Source organism: Podarcis melisellensis (genome assembly GCF_964234715.1).
Source record: "Podarcis melisellensis genome assembly, chromosome: 6".
In the NCBI taxonomy this organism is placed as follows: domain Eukaryota; kingdom Metazoa; phylum Chordata; class Lepidosauria; order Squamata; family Lacertidae; genus Podarcis; species Podarcis melisellensis.
This window is the reverse complement of record NC_138538.1, coordinates 90,405,490-90,426,247: the sequence shown is the minus strand read 5'-3', so window position 1 is coordinate 90,426,247 and position 20,758 is coordinate 90,405,490. Positions and strand designations below refer to the sequence as shown.

Genomic DNA, 20,758 nt, shown 5'->3' with positions numbered 1-20,758 from the left:
TAATTTATCTTAATATATTATATCTTTACATTCTCACCTATTCATAGTCCAATTTTACTTAATTCTGTAACATTACTGCTATGGCCACCTATCTTCATTCCAGCATCCTTCTAACATTCCTTAATTTTACAATGTTTCTGTAAATAGTCTTTAAATTTCTTCCATTCTTCTTCTACCGACTCTTCTCCCTGGTCTCGGATTCTGCCAGTTATTTCCGCCAGTTTCATATAGTCCATCAACTTCATCTGCCATTCTTCCCGGGTGGGTAAATCTTGTGTCTTCCAATACTTTGCGATGAGTATTCTTGCTGCTGTTGTTGCATACATAAATCCTTCTTTGGCACCAATTGGCTGACCATGCCCAGGAGAAAGGCCTCTGGTTTCTTCAGAAACCAATGACATTTACCTTATATATTTGTCTTGATAGATGATAGATTGATAGATCGATATAGGTACACACATGAGGTTTTATCCTGACCATCTCCCTGACAATGTAGTACACACACACACACACACACACACTGAATGTCACAGGGAAACATTTGCCACAGCATTCTTCTGATTGCAAAAGGCAAATAGTGAACTTTTGCCGGGTGGAACAAAACAGTAGGTTCCCCAGAGTGATCTTTGCTATTCGGTTGGCAAAGCCCAGTCACTTTTACTTCCCTTCCTGCAAAGGGGCAGAAGCGTGTCTTGACTAGTCTTCTGCTCTGTGGTGGCAGCTAAAAGTTGGAAATTCTCACAATAAAAAAATCCAGGTAAATTGAGCCACGGAGTTATTGCAGATATCACTGCATGGTGGTGGGAGGTGGGCAGCAACCATAGAACTCCATCCCAAGGCAGCCTTTATAGCATGAGTAGGCAAACTAAGGCCCAGGGGCTGGATCCGGCCCAATCGCCTTCGAAATCTGTTCTGCGGACGGTCTGGGAATCAGCGTGTTTTTACATGAGTAGAATGTGCCCTTTTATTTAAAGTGCATCTCTGGGTTATTTGTGGTGCATAGGAATTCGTTCATCCCCCCCCCAAAAAAAATATAGTCCGGCCCCCCACAAGGTCTGGGGCACAGTGGACTGGCCCCTGCTGAAAAAGTTTGCTAACCCCTGCTTTATAGGGACAGGTGGCTGATCTTGATCTTACACACCAATTAAATACCACCCTGGACTCTTTTGGAGTGGAGTTGGTCCACAGCCAGTGGAGAGTTGAGTCGTTCCCTCTGACCCAAAAAAGAGATTAAGTGTGAAGATTAATATGTGGACATATTTTTGTGAGCTGACCAGAGAACACTGGGCAGCACATTTCTAATGGTCAATAGTAAAAGAGTCAGCAGTGGCATGAACCCTTTTCAGACTTGGCTCCTGTGCCTTGGAGGACAGAATGAGGCAAAAGCAGAGGTGAAACAAGGGGAAGACTGGATTGAACAAGGACACACCTGTTGTTACGAGGAGGCTTCCTTGGCTGTTGTAGCTTGTCTCCTGGTTGTTGTTGTTGTTTAGTCATTTAGTCGTGGACCAGAGCACGCAAGGCACTCCTGTCTTCTACTGCCTCCCGCAGTTTGGTCAAACTCATGCTGGTAGCTTCAAGAACACTGTCCAACCATCTCGTCCTCTGTCGTCCCCTTCTCCTTGTGCCCTCCATCTTTCCCAACATCAGGGTCTTTTCCAGGAGTCTTCTCTTCTCATGAGGTGGCCAAAGTCTTGGAGCCTCAGCTTCACGATCTGTCCTTCCAGTGAACACTCAGGGCTGATTTCCTTCAGAATGGATGCGTTTGATCTTCTTGCAGTCCACGGGACTCTCAAGAGTCTCCTCCAGCACCATAATTCAAAAGCATCAATTCTTCGGCGATCAGCCTTCTTTATGGTCCAGCTCTCACTTCCATACATTACTACTCGGAAAACCATAGCTTTAACTATACAGAACTTTGTTGGCAAGGTGATGTCTCTGCTTTTTAGGATGCTATCTAGGTTTGTCATTGCTTTTCTCTGTCTCCTGGTAGTTGCTCCCTTTTGATGGCTGTATACAGGATGGACTGCATTCTGACGTTTAACGCTCACAGTGGAGAAGTCATGAATAAACTCTTAACTAAAACTAAGTTGTCTTAAGCAGCAGAGCAGGGACAGGAAGAGAGGCAAAGAAAGAAACTCAACTGTACCTGGGAACCCTGAGAGTAAAAGATGGGGAGAAGGCTAGCTGTGCATCTTATTTTAACTTCCACTCCTGCGGGAGTTTGCATCTTCCGACTTAACTGTACTTTAAACATTGAAAAGGAGCCTTTGTCCCGCTGAGGCTGAGAATGCTTGGCCTCAGCTTCCTCAATCTGATGAATCGTTTTCTCTGGTCCCAGAGGCGGGTAATTAGTTAGCCATTGTGCGTAGCAAATTAGCTTGGAGGGGAAAATGATACTTGCAGCGCCGGAGCTTTCATGTCGGAATCATAGCAGTGCTGGGTCCTGAAACAGAGCCTTCCGTGGGTCATCTGTTCCTAGTCACAAGGAGAACCGTATATAGCTTGTCTCCGCTTGATGACAAGTGGGCCTAGAAGAATATGCATGTTGTGTGTGGGGGCTACGCTTTTGGCTGCTCCAAGTGGCACTTTTGTGATTGCTCTGCAGCGATTGCTGTGGGTGGGTGTCGGAAGGGAAAGCCAGGGCGTAGGTGGCAACGGGCATCATTTAAGCGAAGGGCAAAGAGGCAGGGAAAAGGCAAGCAGACCAGATGAGAGGCAGCAAGGGGAGCAACGGGTTTAAGGAAGGCCATGGGCAGCAGACCCCAGGACAAGGAAAAGCAGGGCAAACAGGAGGCATAAGGCAGAGGCCTGAAAGCATTGGCAGCCGACAAGGGTTGCCAGCTTTCAAACCAGCTTCTGCAGCTGCTCCTTCGATGGCATGCAGCAGCCAGCCTTTGATGACGCTTAGCTCCGTCACGTTGGCCAGCTTCACTTAATGGCAGGAGGAGAGAATCTGTTGTCCTCCAGAAGTCCTCCCACCATCCCTGGCTCTTGCCCATGCTGGCTGTATCCCCATCCTCATTCCCCATATTTATCTGCATATTGATGGAAGAAAGAGGCTGGTCTGTCCTGGCATCTTCCTGCTTCCTCTGATGGGGGCTGTTAGGAAAGTGGAGCCAGGGACGCCCCAGGGTGCTTTCTTTTCATGCCAGGGTAGGGCCAAGGAGTTATTATTAATCATTATTAATTAAACTGACAGGCAGTACTTGAGGCCTGCATTTATTTTCTTCCTCCCTTGGTGCAAAAATCGGGGCTGCTCTTCGTTCGCATTATATTTTATAGACACATCTTATTTTAGGAGCTTTGCCTATAATAAAATGATGATTTTTTAAAATGTAATGTGACAGTGTTTGCCCATATCTCCTGTGGAGGCAAAAGAAGGAGGAGGGCCTGAATCTGTTTAAACCAGCCTTGCCTTCTGTTTCTCAAAAATATATCTCTGCTTCTGGGGGCAGCAAAAAGCTACATCCAGAATAACTGCAAAAGAAAGAAAGAACTTAGAATGGATAAGTTGCTTCATGCTGCACCATTCAGTCTGATGTGACTCACTTCAGAAAAAAAATGAAATTGTTGTTGATGACTAAGGAGCAGTAATGACCAACAGTTGTTAGTAGTTTTTATAGACTCCAGATGGGATAATAGATGGGACAATGGGCCTAGAGGCCTATATTTTTATGTTTGGTCCCTATTACCTACTTGGTGACCTATTCACTTTGCCCTGCAAACCTGATGCCTTGGTGGAGTATAATCTGGAAAGATTTAAACCCTTTAAAGTCAGTGGCTTCGGTGACAACACCAAGGAGGTGCTTATCTCTCTCCCAATGAAAGCAAAGGGAGTTGAACGTACTCTTCTGACCAATTGCAGCCATGCATTGCCCGTAATTTGCCAGGCCATTCTAGCAAGAATTCCTCGTGAAATAGGCAGGCAGCAACCTATTTTTCTTGGAAGAGACCCCAAGGGATCACATGCCAGCACAGTTCTTGTTGAACCTCTGGGCTGATTTCCACTCTAATTTCCAGTGCAAATGGCTTTCACCATTGAGGTGCCAGGAGATCATGTGACCCTGCTGTGTGCCCACAGAAGTCTCTGGCCAATTGTAGCTTTTGGATTTTAACGTAAGTTCAGATTGTGCGTCACTGTGGTCTTTTTTTCTCGCCATGGTTTTTCCAGGACTACCTGTGTTTCTCTACTTGTATAGAGATTCTGAAACACTTTCTAAATCAGGTCATCCAATAGCAGCGCATTATGCCTCCTTTCAGGACCCGGGTGGCGCTGTGGTTAAACCACAGAGCCTAGGACTTGCTGATCAGTAGGTCGGTGGTTCGAATCCCCGCGACGGGGTGAGCAATGCTATGTTTGGTCCCGTTGCTCCCGTTGCTCCTGCCAACCTAGCAGTTTGAAAGCACGTCAAAGTGCAAGTAGATAAATAGGTACCGCTCTGGCGGGAAGGTAAATGACGTTTCCGTGCGCTGCTCGGGATTGCCAGAGGCAGCTTAGTCACATGACCCGGAAGCTGTACGCCAGCTCCCTCGGCCAATAAAGCGAGATGAGCGATGCAACCCCAGAGTCGGCCATGACTGGACCTAATGGTCAGGGGTCCCTTTACCTTATGCCTTCTTTCGCACAATATGCCTGCGCATTGCTCACTTCAGGCCCAGAGATGTTTCTTATAGAAAGTCTGTGTTCATTCTGGACCTGTAGTGAAGGTTTCACTGATCACTGTCTTTACATATTGTGCATTTTAGTATATAAAACTGGTTCGTCATTCGTAGAAGAACATAGATCAGCCTCTCTCCAAAAATAATTTAGACCAGAAGTTGCCACCAGAATGTCCTCCAGATGTTTCTGGACTACATCACCCATCATCCTTGACATGTTCTGTTGGCTGGGGTTGATGGGATCAAAATTTGGAGAGCACCAGGTTGACCCACCCCTGTTTTGACAGATTCCAGCCAGCCTCAGCTAGAATAGCTGTGGTAGCTGGAGCTCATTGCTTTAGTTCCAAACACCAGTTTAGGGGACGCTGACATGGTGTCTTATGGCACCTTCCAGACTTACAAGTTCATTATGGCATACGTTTTTGTGAACTAGAGTCCTTTTCATGTGTTTGGTAAAGTGAGCTATATGAAGTCCAGGTAAATTGATTGAAGAAAATTTGTGAGCGCTGCTGTTTGGAATTCTGAAAAAGAACATAACAACATGCATATAATACAGCTGATACTTAAGTATGTGAGTGTTTTCATCAGAAATATATCCTTCAGCTTTTCTTCTTCTCTTTGCAGGTCCTGAGATATTTTGACTATGTTTTCACTGGCGTCTTCACCTTTGAGATGGTTATCAAGGTAAGAAACAAGGGAAAGAATCGTGAAATCAATGGAAAGATGGTAGGTTTGATATTGCTACAGTGTGCTTTGCCATCATTCCTTTGTGTGGCAACGCATTCCCACCTCCCTGCCCTTTGGACCACCCAAATTCCAGGCATAAAAAGGCAGGCTGTTATGGCTATTGGGTGGTTGCTCGAGAGCGATCAGGCAAGATGCCTCACTGGTCTTTTCAAAAGCTTTATTATTGGTGCTAAAACCTTTACAATGCAGAATGCATATCACTCACTAGCAGAATCTGAGAGTGGGTGGTCCTTAAATCTTCCCCAGCAAAGTAGTTTCTTGACCCCCAGCCTACACCTCCCCTCTCTGCGCGAAAGCCTACTGCGCAAGGAAGGCTTGGGTAAAGGGGGACCTCCCTCCTCCCCGCTTTGCTCAGGCAAGGTGCCCTGGCACCGCCTTGCATCCTCCCAGCCCTTCAGCTCTTCCCCACTAGAGGCGTGGCTTCCTTCCTCCGCTGAGGAAGTGCTGCTTCCCACAATCTTTGGGGGCTCTCTGTAATCCATCTGCCTTTCCCCCTCTCGCCTCTGAGCCGATGGCAGTTCCCTGACACATGCCTACTAGCGTTTGGGTAAAATCAGGCCACAACTACTGATGTAAGAGATTTGGCATAGGCATTATGCAGAACCCACCACTTCCAGCCTTCCAGCAGACAGGACTTACATTTGGGGTCAACCAAAAGTGGAGTCCCTGACCTACGTCAAGGAGTAGGTCCCACAGTGGACTACACTTGGGGAGCAGACAGAAGCATCTCCCCAGGATCTCTTCAATGGGATATCCCCTTTTCAGAGGGGTGGGCAGAGACTACAACCTTCCCTCTGTTCAAGACTATGCCTACCCAATGCCTAAGCTGCCAAAGTTGTGACAATTGCTGTGAGGATGGCAGAGGGCCAGGGCCAATATGCCAACTGCAAAAATTCCAACCTGTCCCCAAAGGTGGTGACCAGCTATGTCAATAGCAAGGTCCAGCAAAGCAACGTGTGTCAGCAAAATAGGGAGGGAGGAAGTGATGTAAAAATTTGGGATTTGGCTTTTGCTGCCCAATTCCCCATGGGGCTCTGAGTCCCCTGTTTCCATAATCAGTCGGAGAAGAATGGATAGAGGCAGGATCCAGTGGAAATCAAGGCAGATACTTATTTTTCTGTTGCAGCAGAGTTCCTTCCCCTCCTTGCAAGGAGGGAGAGACCCTGAACAAAAGTGTGCAGGAACCTTTAAAGGCTTTGGACATTGCCCAACTCCCTTAGCCAAAGACCAGCCCAAAATCATCATACATACATCACAGAAGGGGGCGGTCTACAGCAGAAATCCTGTCCGCCAGGATACCTGATAATGGTCGCTGGTTGCATTACCTGGGCAGCCTGGCCATTCTTTGGTGATGGTTCATACTTTAGTTCCTGAATCAAGGTCACAGGCTCACCCTATTCATATATAAATATGCCCTTAAGACAGGATTTGCAAGCAAAAAGACAATGGGAAGGCTTTCCCCATTTGCCTTCCTTACTGCAGAGGAATATTTGAGGTCATTGGGAGAGTCAAAATGGCTTCAGGATTGCTCTCCGGTACTATTTCAGACACATGGTTTATATATTTAGATATGTGTGCATTTATGAATATTTATACTACATTTGAGACCTTAAAATTCTTATAACAGGAGGGAGGAATGCTAAGGAGTGGGCTGGGCCTGATGCCACATTATTAGGGAGACCCAAGAACTTCTGCTGCTGCGTCACCTTTCAAACTATTTGTGCCCACATGCAAACACTCTCTCTCTCTCTCTCTCTCTCTCTCTCTCTCTCTCTCTCTCTCTCTCTCTCTCTCTCTCTCCCCCCCCCCCCCCCGAGTCTTTTCTTCTAATTCTTTGATATGCTGGAGTCCAGTTTATGAAATTCCTCTACAAGCTGGTGGGGGAATGGGGAAGGAAGCAGAAGGGGCAAAACTGATGAGTTTTCTAGTAAAAAGAAACCCCCACACCAAATCAATCCAAGAATAATCTCACTTTCTCTGCACTTGCTGAGTCTGCCAAAATTAGGCATGGCAAGCGAAGCCGTGGGTGTGAGTTGTTGGTGCGATCTCGGTTTACAGTGACAAGTTCTGTGACTTCCTCTTTGTGGGTGATGAGCGTTGGCCTCAGTGGAACAGAATGTGAAATGGTTTCTTGAGTAGAAAGAGAAAATTGAATACGCCACCCCCCCTCTCTCTCCTTAAAGCAGAACCTTTTGCTCATCTTTGTCATGTTGCAAATGTCACTCCCACAGAGCAGAGCTTCTAAAATTAGGCACCAGATTGGCAGTTGGGAAGCTAAATTGGCATTCTGGTTTTCATAAGCTCCTAGTGGGGCTGAGGATTATCTAAATCAGGGCCCTGTGATGAAGCAGGCCCTTTTCCCTGGACACACCATCGAAAGGTGTATTTTGTATGGCATGATGGGCCTGAGGAAGAAAACTCAAGGCCCCTCTGCACTGAAAAACTGACTAGCTGATTGCTTAAAGGGAAACTTGCAAGCAAGTCTCCTGAAATACACTCGGAGTCGAGAGTGGATTTCATGCTCTTTATTCAGCTCATAGTGGTGAGGAGGAATGGAAGTTCCCCCAGGATTTACATTATACATTATTTACACAATGGGCCCCACGTGATTGGCTAATTCCGGGATTCTCCTGTAGGCCAATCAGGTTGTGGATTCACTTCAACCTGGAGCTGGATTGGGTGGCTCCTGTGGACCAATCATACTGCTGCATTGTTCTAGGACCAATCAGACTGCTGCATTCTGAATCCTGTTGTTCTAGGACCAATCAGACTGCTGCATTTTGGATCCTATTGTTCTAGGACCAATCAGAATGCTGCATTCTGAATCCTATTGTTCTAGGACCAATCAGACTCCTGCATTTTGGATCCTATTCAACTCAGTACATAACATCTCCCTTTCCCTTTGCCAATCAGCGAGCGATGTTCTGAGCCATGCTGCCTCTTAACAGGAGAGATTCCGTTTAGCTATTACGTCTGATAGCTGTTGAGAAATGTTCCTCCCATAAATTCATCCAGTCCTTTTTAAAAATAAGGTCACAGAAGCTACTGGCTATATCACTACCTTTCTGAGGGATCGGACACAAACAGTGAGGACTGGGCCTGTTACATCTACCTCCCTGAAGCTCAGCGCCGGCACCCCACAGGGATGTGTGCTGAGTCCCTACCTGTACTCATTGTATACATATGACCATATTTAATCGGATCCATCTACTGCAGTTATTAAGTTTGCAGATGATACTGCCATAATGGGTCTAATTAGAGGTGGAGATGAATCAGCGTACGGGGGGAGGTTCAAAAAAAATCTACATGGTGCCTAGAGAATAACTTGCACCTAAATATTAGCAAGACAAAGGAGATGGTGTTGGACTTTCGGAGGAAGAGAGGGGAACTAGCCCCATTGTATATCAGGGGTGGGTTGTGTGGAGAGAGTCTCTTCCTTTAAATTCCTGGGAGTTTACTTTAGTGAAGACCTCACTTGGAACAACAATACAACTATCTTCCATTTTACTGATCAGATGCAGAAACCGTCGTGTTTACAAAAAACATTTAGTTTACAAAAGTGGCACTTTCCCATTCCAATGGCTTTATGACTAAGTTGCTTCTACCTTTTCCGCAGATGATAGATCAGGGATTAATCCTGCAAGACGGCTCCTATTTCCGAGACCTCTGGAACATCCTGGACTTCATTGTGGTGGTCGGAGCCCTGATGGCCTTTGCCTTGGCGTAAGTGCCTGCACTTATAGAGCTATCCCTGTTAGCGTTCAGACTGTCACCTTTCCAATATCTCTCGCGCAGTCCAGGGCTGTGCTGCCAGCGAAACTCTGGCTCAGACACTCCCGAGGTTGGTATCTATGCTCTGTCAATCCAGTAAATGCCTTTGCCTCTGTCACCTGCTTGAGATTTATTTGTGAGACAGGGGGGTGTTTGCAATGACGCGAGGACATTGCATGAAGGCGGGAGGGGAGGAAATGACACACACAAAATGCAATCTGGAAAGTGAAGGGCTGCCCCAGGCTGCCGCCCCCAGATTGTTGTGGTTTGGCCCCTAGAACATGTGCGATAGGAATAAAGAAATGAACAGCCAGACATACATGAGCTGGGCCCCATGTTCACGCAATCCCATGACTGCAATCATGGAGCAGGAATGCTAACATCCCTCACCCCCTTCCATTCTCTCAGGCATCTATCCATCTATCCATCCATCCCCTACCCAACCCAACTCATGAATCAGCTTGGCATTCACCCTACGACACAAGAAAGCTATCCCTTCTAAGAGTGCCCAATTGACATATATAGTGCACTTTCAAATTTGGAAATATATTCCATTGATTCAGTATCAACATGTTTATGATTTTGGCTTCATTGGCCAAGCAGGTAAGACACGGTCCTGAAAACCCTACAAGTACTTTTTTATTTATTCAGCCGGTTCTTTTTCTCGGGCCACGTGTACATGGCAAACTTAAAACTACATGTTACATAGAATCGTAGAGTTGGAAGCGACCATGGGGGTCATCTAGTCCCCTGTAATCCTTTTGCCCAGTGTGGGACTCATATCCACAACCCTGAGATTAAGTGTCTCTGCTCCACCAACTGAGCTAAGGAAGAACCCTGAAGGAACGGAGCTTTCTGAGAGCTCTGAGTCCTGCGTTAGGATCCCTCTAGAAACACAGCACTTTGGATAACTTGGTTGAAAACAAACTAGTTTGGGTCTGTACTGAGGACACATATCTTCATTACACTGTATATGTAACAAAACACTAGGGTCTTGGGTTGCTTTGGTTTGGTTTGTAAAGAATAGCTGTTTCAGGAAAGGGCAATTTGGAGCAAAGCAGCAGTGCTGAAGCCCTTAGCCCACATTCTCCTTCTCCAAATTCTCCTTCTCACTCCGCAGTCCCTTTTCTGTCCATTATGAGCAATGCTATGTTTGGTCCATGCTGCCAGTGCCTGCAGTCTGAACCACTGGTTGATCAGGGCACTTACTACTGGGCTTCCTTGTATTCAAGTTGCATCGGCTTGCCCAAAATCATCCTCCATCTGGAAACATACAAAGCGCCATTGCATATCTATCCCTTAGGGCTCATGATTAGTGTTTTGTGTTTTTGCTAATTAGCTGCCAGGCAGCTGCTCTGAAGATCAGGGAGCTGCAGCCAGCCACCCCTTATGAGTCTAACTGTATGATACATGTGTTTGCAAGTGTATGTTTGATGTGTTCACTCTTCACATTTTTAGCTGTGCTCTTAATTCTAGGGGGGGGAGTAATGTTGGCAAATGGAATCAAGGCAAGGGAGGAAAAGGGGGTTCTGGGATGGCAGAAGGAGTGGAATGTCAGGATAGGAAGGCTGGGAGATGGGATTTTTCCTCTTCTCAGATGCAAATCTTCTTCCAACAGTCTCCTCCTTGTTCCTTTGCTCTCTGGTGATGGCCCATTTCCTGATCTTTTCTGTTTTCTTTCCATCTGTCTATCGATCTGGCTTTTGACTGTACATCCTGGCCCTTACAGGAATGCTTTGGGGTAATTATACTTTTTGTTTCTCTTTGGGGGAATACGGAGTGAGGGCAACATGACTTGAATGGAAGAACCTGGTTTGCTTATGTCTGTTATGTTGCTTGTTTTTCATTCGAGAAAAGTGCTTTGTGCAGTCAGGGCTATCAGAAAGTGCTTTGTAACTGCCCTTCAGACTCATTCAGAGAACTCATTATAGGGCAGGCTCTGATTCCGATTCATGCTTTCTTGGGACCACATATGAAATATGAAGCTTTCTGTGCCAAAAACAAAACAAACCCCACACTTTCATTGCGTGGACAGGCGGAGTCCCCAGATCCCGAGCGGTCCCCCCCCCCCGTCATGTGGAATAACGACTCAAGACAACGTGCTATGGGATTAAATTGGCCACAACTTTATTAAATTTCAAATGTGGGTAGACTTTGGCTCAGACATTGGGCGTTCTCCCTCCCCAGCCCCCACCTGGGGACATAGGGAGCATCAGGGTTATCCAGTGTGTGAGAGGGGATGGGCTGGCACTGGAGAACATATGTTCAAGCAGAGATAGCCGCCCCCGTTACGCCGCCGCCGCAGGGGAGAGCAATGACGACCTTTCGGCGTACGGTCAAAGCCTCCCTTCAGAAACCCCTTTAACGGGGAACCCTGGTATCGCCGCCGCAAAGAGGAAGATGGACTAAAGGATTCCGCCCAAGGCCTGGTACCACCAAAGTTGTGACGTTTTGCTACGGGAAAGGCGAAACCTGCCAATGCAGGGAAATTCCTTTCCGGCCCTTTAACAGCGACCTTAACGTAGCAGCGCCCGCATACCTGTGAAGAAAAGTTAACCTGCAAAATAAGACATTAACTGAGGGTGGGTAGGGTGGGAGAAGTTCTGGAGCCAAGTGAGAATTCCCAGGTAAGATCCCCCCTCTATTGTGTGGGCAGGTAATCCCTCCCCTACCTGGCCTGGTCTCCTTGGCAACGCTTCCCCTAGGTGGGATTGGACAACTGACTGAGGTAGGCGGAGACCTCCAGGTATCCCACCTGAGGGAAGGCAAAGCCAAGCCTATGCTGTTGGAGCTGCTCCAGATCTAGGGGCTGCACGCGTCCACGCAAAGGGCGCCCCCGTTTTAAGCGGGGAGTGGTCATTAACACTCGAGAATTGTTCAGCCAATATCAGCCTTGTAACAGCATCTTACTTCAAGTAGTCCTTGTAAAAGATTTTTAAATGTCCAACTCCTGCAATTTTTCACAAACCTTCATACCCTGAATTTTCAAAGCCACCATACTGAGATATGTTGCTTGGGAAAGGAAGAACCAGATGAGGAATGACTTTGTGTCTGTGCTGCAGATGCTAAAGGATCTTTGAATCATTATTTACTAGCATGACCATTGGATAAAAGGATCAGCTTGAAGGTAGACTGGTTGATAGACTCCTTTCAAGAATGGCACTTTGGTCTTTATAGAAGAAAACTTATTCTTGCAATTATTGGAAGTAGTTATTGTGTTTGCATATAATATGACAGATTTGCCCACCTGGTTAGTAATTTTAGAGCCAAAGTTCTGAAAATTAACAGTGTTTTTTTTGTCAACAGTATGGCATACCCTGTGACATTTCTCCAGTGAAAATAGGGATGTCCCATTCCATAATGATAATTTTACTATTTATACCCCTCACATCTTGCTGGGTTGCCCCAGCCACTCTGGGCAGCTTCCAACATACATAAAAACAGGCACATACTTCCACATATGGTGGGAATGTCCCAAAATCCAACTCTTCTGGAATCAATCATACAAGAAATATGCAAAATAACTGAACAAGTATTAGAAGTCACCCCAGAACTGGCCCTACTAAACATCTTCCAAGATAATAATGCCCACTCACATCACAAAGAGCTCATAATCCACCTAGTCTCAGCAGGCAGAAACATCATAGCCAGACACTGGAGAGACCTGCCAGGAGTAAGCATGGACCAATGGCATCAAATAGTATGGGAAAAACTGACCAATAAACTGAAACTGACATGGGGACAAATAGAAGAAGACACCTTCATCCTGATATGATTACCCTTTATCACATACACAGCCCAACAAGACAACAAGAATCTGCCGACAGCATATGAATCAATCTGGCTAACCTGATCCAAACACATCTCACTCACACACAAAAACAAATCTCACTACAGCCAACCAAAGAAAACCACCCACCCCCTAGGCCACCCCAACCCCTCTCACCACCAAGGAAATATAACAAGTGAATAGTAAGAGAACCCATACAAGTAAAGCTGACATAAAACCCCACACATACAGTAAGTAGAAGGATAAAAGCAAGGCCACCTCACTCCCCACCCCACTCCCCATTCCCCCTCCCCCTCTTCCCCCCTTTTTTCTTCCTAATTTTTTTAACCAGGGGTAGTCAACCTTTTTATACCTACTGCCCACTAATGAATCTTTCTTGATGGTAAAATTCCCTTACCGCCCACTGGTGCTCGATGGAAGGAGGATTCAGCTTGTGCCATAGAACCCCCTACTGCCCACCTAGAATCCTGAAACGCGGGCAGTAGGGACCAGGTTGACAAACCCTGGTTTAAACCAATTCATGAACCAAGAACTTACACATTGGCCACCAACAATGAAACATGTTGTAGATATTCCCCCACAGTTATTATGCTGTTTTTTGTGATACACAAATTACAAGAGAAATCTTGGTGTACTTATTGGTATAACATTATTCTTGTTTATAAAACCCAATAAAAAACAAAATACCGTATTTTTCACTCCATAAGACGCACCTGACCAAAAGACGCACCTAGTTTTTAGAGGAGGAAAACAAGAAAAAAAACATTCTGCACAGAGCGTGTAAGCGGCTCTCGCTTTTCTTGCTTTAAAGCAAGCAAAGCGAGAGCTGCTTGCATGGCTTCTGTCCCGCTTTGCATAACTCTCACTTTGCTTGCCCATCCCTGCTTCGCTGTAAAGCGCGGCAACGCTGGAGCAAAAAGAGGAGGAGGAGGAGACACCGGGACAGGTGCTTTGCTGGCTTTACAGCGAGGCAGGAGGAGGGGTGGACGGGAGCCATGGCTCCCGTCCATCTCTCCTTCTGCCTTGCTGTAAAGCCAGCAGAGCAAGAGCCTCTGACATGCTCTCTGCGGCTCTTGCTTTAAAGCAAGAAAAGTGAGAGCTGCGCAGAGCGCGGCAGCGGCTCCTGCTCTGCTTCCTTTACAGCGAGCGATGGACGGGAGCCATGGCTCCAGCTGCAGAGGCATCCCTCAGCTCATGACTGCAGCAGCAGCAGCAGCCAAGGGATCCCTTCTGCCGTCCAGTGCATTCGCTCCATAAGACGCACAGACATTCCCCCTTACTTTTGGGGAAGAAAAAAGTGCGCCTTGTGGAGCGAAAAATACGGTACATTAAAACATAATAAAACATTAAATACGTTTTTTTAAAAAAGCCTTCCCTATACAGGATTTCGTTCAGGGCCTCGGGGGTCACGGAACCCAGTGCCCTCCAGCATTTCCCCAATGAAAATAGGGACATCCTAAGGAAAATGACGCAGGACACAGGTGGCGCTGTGGTTTAAACCACAGAGCCTAGGACTTGCTGATCAGAAGGTCGGTGGTTCGAATCCCTGTGACGGGGGGAGCTCCCGTTGCTCGGTCCCTGCTCCTGCCAACCTAGCAGTTCAAAAGCACATCAAAGTGCAAGTAGATAAATAGGTACCGCTCCGTCGGGAAGGTAAACGACATTTCCGTGCGCTGCTCTGGTTCGCTAGAAGCGGCTTAGTCATGCTGGCCACATGACCCGGAAGCTGTACGCCGGCTCCCTCAGACAATAAAACGAGATGAGCGCTGCAACCCCAGAGTCGGTCACGACTGGACCTGATGGTCAGGGGTCTCTTTACCTTTAAGGAAAAGTGGGACATTTTGGGATGAAATCAGAAACCGGGATGGCTTCTCTAAATCAAGGGACATCCCTGGAAAATAGGGACACTTGGAGGGCCTGATATAGAGAGATCCAATATTGGTCCTGTCGTGTAGCACAGTGGTGGGGAACCTTTGGCCCGGCAGATGGTGCTGAATGACAATGCTCCCCATCCCTGGCCCTTAGATTAGACCCTGCTTGCTGGAGAGCCACAGGTTCCCCGCCTTTGCTATAGCATTTGGTTAGGCCTTCATTATGTGTCTGCTTCAGGCCACAGAGTTTGGGTACTCTTAATGGACAGCAAATTGTCAGTTGTTTTATGCGTTGCTTTCAAATTACTGGTTTGTTGCAGTGGGTGAGACGGCAATTGGATTTAACGCCACAGCCAGTCCTTCCCACTCTATTTCCGTACACAGAAACCAGCACACGTCCAAAACAAATGGAAGGCAATTATTTTCTCTTTTATCTCGCTCCCTTTTGTGAACGGAACGGAGGCGACTGGAAGTTGTAAGCCAGAGTAGCTCTGTGAGCTGAAACCCAGGGGAGGAGACCTCCCTGCCCCCAGGAGTTTTGAACTCCACAAAATCTAGAGCGAATATGACACCTTGCTCTTCTTCCCACTCTTCCCGATACCTGAGCTGGGTTTTGAGCTTGTAGCTCATCTTCCGATGTTGTTTAAAAGCCGCCATTAAGAAGACAGAACATTTTTGTTCTCCGTTGCTATAAAGAATAGAGATGAAATTGCAGGGAGGCCCTTTTTAGGTTAAGTATTGGGAGAAACATTGTGAGTCAATCTAGACAATAAGGCAATTTTTCCACAAAAGCTGCACTGGAAATTCACTGGAAATTCGTAATAGTTGCTTCTCATTTTATAATTTAAAGACACAGGAGCACTCCTGAAAAAGCTGCTTCCATATCTGAATACACTTTTGTTTGTTTTTTATTCTATGTGTGCGACTGAAGTTTGCTGGCTTCTTGCCCAGAGGTGTTGCCTGTTTCTTTAGAAAACTCACAATGACAGCAGCTCCTCCTGACTCAATGTCCGTCTTTCCCTTATGACTGCTGCAGCCAGAAGAACTAGTCTGTTAAAATGGGTGTTTAGGGCTGCCCCCTTGTTTCATCCCACAACAGGCAGCAGAGAAGGTGGAGGAAGGGATCCTTGAAAAACTGGGTTGTCCTGGAGCTTATAAAGAGATAAGCGCTTTCACTGGCTCCCAGTACGTTTCCGGGCACAACTCAAAGTGTTGGTGCTGACCTTTAAAGCCCTAAACGGCCTCGGTCCTGTAAACCTGAAGGAGCGTCTGCACCCGCATCATCCAGCCCGGACATTGAGGTCCAGCTCCAAGGGCCTTTTGGCGGTTCCCTCACTGTGAGAAGTGAGGTTACAGGGAACCAGGCAGAGGGCCTTCTTGGTAGTGGCGCCCGCCCTGTGGATTGCCCTCCCTTCAGATGTGAAGGAAATAAGCAGCTATCTTATCTTTAAAAGACATCTGAAGACAGTCCTGTTTAGGGAAGTTTTTAATGTCTGACGCTGTATTGTTTTTAATATTCGGTTGGAAGCCGCCCAGAGTGGCTGGGGAAACCCAGCCGGATGGGCAGGGTATAAATAATAAAGTATTATTAAAAAGGTAAAGGGACCCCTGACCATTAGGTCCAGTCGTGACTGACTCTGGGGTTGCGGCGCTCATCTGGCTTTATTGGCCGAGGGAGCCGGTGTACAGCTTCCGGGTCATGTGACCAGCATGACTAAGCCGCTTCTGGCAAACCAGAGCAGTGCACGGAAACGCCGTTTAGCTTCCCACCGGAGTGGTATCTATTGATCTACTTGCACTTTGAGGTGCTTTCGGACTGCTAGGTTAGCAGGAGCTGGGACCGAGCATCGGGAGCTCACCCCGTTGCAGGTATTCGAACCACCGACCTTCTGATCGGCAAGTCCTAGGCTCTGTGGTTTAACCCACAGTGCCACCCGCATCCCATAAAGTATTATTATTAGTAGGGATTAATTACAATATCAGCAAAACCCACTGGCACTTAAACGTTGTGTGCCTTTAAATCCAAAGGGACTTTTCCGGAGAGCAGGGCAGATTTGCAGGAGTCCTCATGCATTTTTGCATAGGGCAGGGAATAGATGCCCCACCTGTCTTAGACATCTTGCCAAAGAATGGCTCACCTCTTTTTATCTGCTCTTTTCAGCATTGAGTGGATGGCTACTGCTTTGATTGGTTTTATTCAATTGTGCTTCTGTAGTATTTTCCTTTTGCATCAGTATTATGTTCACCGCTTAGTGTACCTCTGGGCCAAAAAGTAGTATATAAATAAACCATAATATAAAATATATCCAGGTCACAGTGTGATCTGCAGAGGAGGCTAAGCAGAAATTTGCACTTTCCACTGAGACCAATCAATATAGCAGGCTCTCCAATCGAAGCTGCAACCAACTTCAATCAAGAGTCGGTATAAGCCAGGCTAAAAATATCGCTGGGGATGTTTCGCTGTATTATGTAACTACCCCAGTTTAAGGTTGAGGTGCGGATAGCTCATAACCACAGCGGTTGTGCATTGTATTTCAAAGGACCTAGAGTTCTTCCAGTACAGTGGTGTTAAGAACTTAATTCGTTCTGGAGGTCCGTTCTTAACCTGAAACTGTTCTTAACCTGAAGCACCACTTTAGCCAATGGGGCCTCCTGCTGCACCGCCGCTGAGCGATTTCTGTTCTCATCCTGAAGCAAAGTTCTTAACCCGAGGTACTATTTCTGGGTTAGCGGAGTCTGTAACCTGAAGCGTCTGTAACCCGAGGTACCACTGTAGATCCCAATCTACCTTCTCCCCTGTATAGAAGAATTCCCTAATGATTGTGCCTAGAGAAGAAAGTCTTTGGCCAACAAATCTTTTTACAGAAAAATTAGTTCTGGGAGAAGGCAGGAAAGGAGAGTTAGGACCTGGTTGTCATCCAGAAAGCAAGTTGTATGTCAGGTAAAGGTTTTGGTTTTTTTACCAGTGGACAGGTGGTGAAACAGAAAAGTGCCCCACAGATGTGTAGGGAGGCCTTTTCTATTTAGGATCACCTGGGGGTGAGAATTGCTGTGATGAATGCTGGAAAGGATGCCAGATGTGAATGTGGAGGAAGAAAACTGGGGGAAAGTTACAGATGAACCTTGCAAGCCGAGGTCACTTGAGCAGTAAAAGCAGCGGGTGTCACCAGGCACTGATAAGTGTAATGCACAATGGGGGTAAAATAGCATTAATTATAATTCTAATTATACATTGTACAGTGCTAGATCTGAAACTAGCTGTTACCACTCAGGAATGCAATCTTAAAAGTACACTGAAAAGGCCGGGAGAGCGTATTGCTGCAGTTTAATGTTAATAATCTCTCGATAAAAGCCAGTTCCCTCTTGGCATGGCGCTGATTCCAGGGTAAAGTGCCATTCTGACGGGGCCCTGCCCACGGGGTCGGGATCGTTTTAAGCATTCTTCTGCCTAGGGAGGAGCAGCTTGCAGAGTAGCAGCCCCCGAGCGGCTGGGAAGGGGATCTGGAGGGAAGCGCTTGAACAAAAGACCCTGGCAAATAATAATACAAAAATGGCAACACATGCATAGGCAGTCTGGTTATTGGCTTCCCACTGTGCTTGCTCACTATGAGCATTTTCATAACTATTCTTAGGTGATCCTTCATTGATTAAGGCTGCAATCCTGCACCTACTTAGCTGTTAGCAAATCCCACTGAATCAGTGCCAAATTTGCATATAAGCTCAACAAGCTATAGCTTAGGGCCCCACCCCCCAATATACTTCTTCTTAATTGTATTTCACTATTAATATACTTCTTCTTAACTGTATTTCAGTTCAACAATTACTTTGATAAAATGCATATTTCTTTATGTGCAAATGGCTTTAGATACCTATTAGGTCCATAAATTACCATATAGCATCTATTCAACACACAAAAACAGTGGCAATTTGTTGTTGACAAAGAACAGCTGGACAAATAAAGGGCCCCATGATCTTCAGTAGCTTAGGGCCTCATCAAACCTAAATCCAGCTCTGCACTGAATAGCTCTTATTATTATGATTTAAAATTTGTATGTCACCCTTCATCTGAAGATCGGAGAGCGATTCACAGCGTAAAAACAGAAAACGAGATCACAAAATACATAGCAAAACAAAACAAAAAAATCCAATAACCCACCTCCCACAAACTGATTCAAAGGGCAATAAGACGTTTAGGTGGCCACAGGCCTGGATACAAATATGATTGTACTGTAAATTACCCGCCTTCAGGCCCGTCTTACCCATTGAGGTTAGTGGTGCAGGGCACCAGGGCGCCAAGTTCTGGAGGGCGCCAGGCGAGAGTCCGGGGAACACCGGACGAGAGCACTGAGTGAGCGAGGGCGTGTGCGCTGCTCCCACTGAGCGTCAGCTCGGTTTTTTCCCTCTTAGCCTGCGGGCGCCGAATTTTAGCCAGAAGGCTAAAAGGCTAAAAGGGAAAAAAACCGAGCCGACGCTTTGCAGGAGTGGCGCACACGCCCTCACTTGTTCGGTGCAGGCCCGCCCGCTCAGTGTGCTGCCTGCTGTGGCCACTGTGGCACAAAGCGGCCAGCTGAGCTAGGAGGCACTGCGTCCAGCTTCCGCCTCTTGCCCCCCGGAGAAGCTGCCCTCCAGCTGCTGCCTGACTCCTTCAGCCCTAAAAAAAGGTCTTTGCACCACAGCGCCGGATACAGTGGTGCCTCGCAAGACGAAAAGAATCCGTTCCGCGAGTCTCTTCGTCTTGCGATTTTTTCATCTTGCAAAGCAAGCCCATTAGCGGCTTAGCGGCTTAGCGCTATTAGCGGCTTAGCGGGCTTAGCAGATCAGCTGATAAGCGGCTTAGCGGATCAGCTGATAAGCGGCTTAGCGGTTTAGCAGATCAACTGTTAAGCGGCTTAGCAGATCAGCTGTTAAGCGGCATAGCGGCTTAGCGGATCAGCTGTTAAGCGGCTTAGCGGCTTAGCGGATCAGCTGATAAGCGGCTTAGTGGCTTGAGGAAAAGGGGGGGGGAGGAAAAAAACCCGCAGGAACTCACAAGACATTTTCGTCTTGCGAAGCAAGCCCATAGGAAATTCGTTTTGTGAAGCACCTCCAAAACGGAAAACCCTTTCGTCTAGCGGGTTTTCCGTCTTGCGAGGCATTCGTCTTGCGGGGCACCACTGTATGCTTAAGACGACCCTGCCTGCCTTTTCACCCAATTGGTCGAATGCATTTAAATATATATAGCCCATTTCCTAAGAAACACTGTGCATGCCTTTTTCAAGATACTGCGGGAAGTGCCGTATTTTTCGCTCCATAAGACACACCTAGTTTTTAGAGGAGGAAAGGGGGGGAACCCTGAGATCAGCTCAGTTGTGCAGCTTCTTTTGCAAAGGGAAAAGCCCCGTTTTTTTGAGGATCAGCTGAAAGTTGTTGAGCTTACTTAGCAAAGGGAAAAAATCCTGTTTTTATGGGGTTCAACTCACAGTTCTGCAGCTTCTTTAGGAATGGAAAGGGAGCTGTTTCTACAGTTTCCAGACAGATAATCTAATCAGCCAGTCACATGTCGCTGGGGAAACAAACAGCCTCCGTCTGCAGAACATTCAACAATGGAGGCCTGGCCAAGGGGGCAGTGCTGGAAAGGGAGCCAGCGATCGACCACACATTCGCTCCATAAGACGCACAGACACTTCCCCTTAAAAAAGTGTGTCTTATGGAGCGAAAAATACGGTATGTGTGGGCATGCCCAAGGGAGCTTCAGGCGAGAGCTTCTGCAATGGGCGTCCTCCATCCCACCTGGTGAGCCACCTTTGAAACAGAGCAGCCTTCCCAAGATGCCTTGTGGCGTCGTACAGAAGAAGCCTTCTGTTTACAGGAGAAAAGCTCTGAGTGATGTGTGGCAAGAGGTTGTATACATCGGTTCTATTCATCTTCCTTCAAGAGA

The 20,758-nt window shown here is 46.9% G+C and overlaps 1 protein-coding gene across 3 annotated transcripts in view; it reads left to right on the top strand.

Moving 5' to 3' along the window:
- Nucleotides 1-20,758, top strand: part of CACNA1E (calcium voltage-gated channel subunit alpha1 E) — a 505,628-nt gene that overhangs the window by 411,634 nt on the left and 73,236 nt on the right. For all 3 annotated transcript variants that reach the window (XM_081914516.1, XM_081914515.1, XM_081914517.1), the window contains 2 exons: nucleotides 5,287-5,346; nucleotides 9,026-9,132. In XM_081914516.1, the coding sequence (XP_081770642.1) occupies nucleotides 5,287-5,346; nucleotides 9,026-9,132 (167 nt within the window). The remainder of the gene's footprint in view (nucleotides 1-5,286; nucleotides 5,347-9,025; nucleotides 9,133-20,758) is intronic.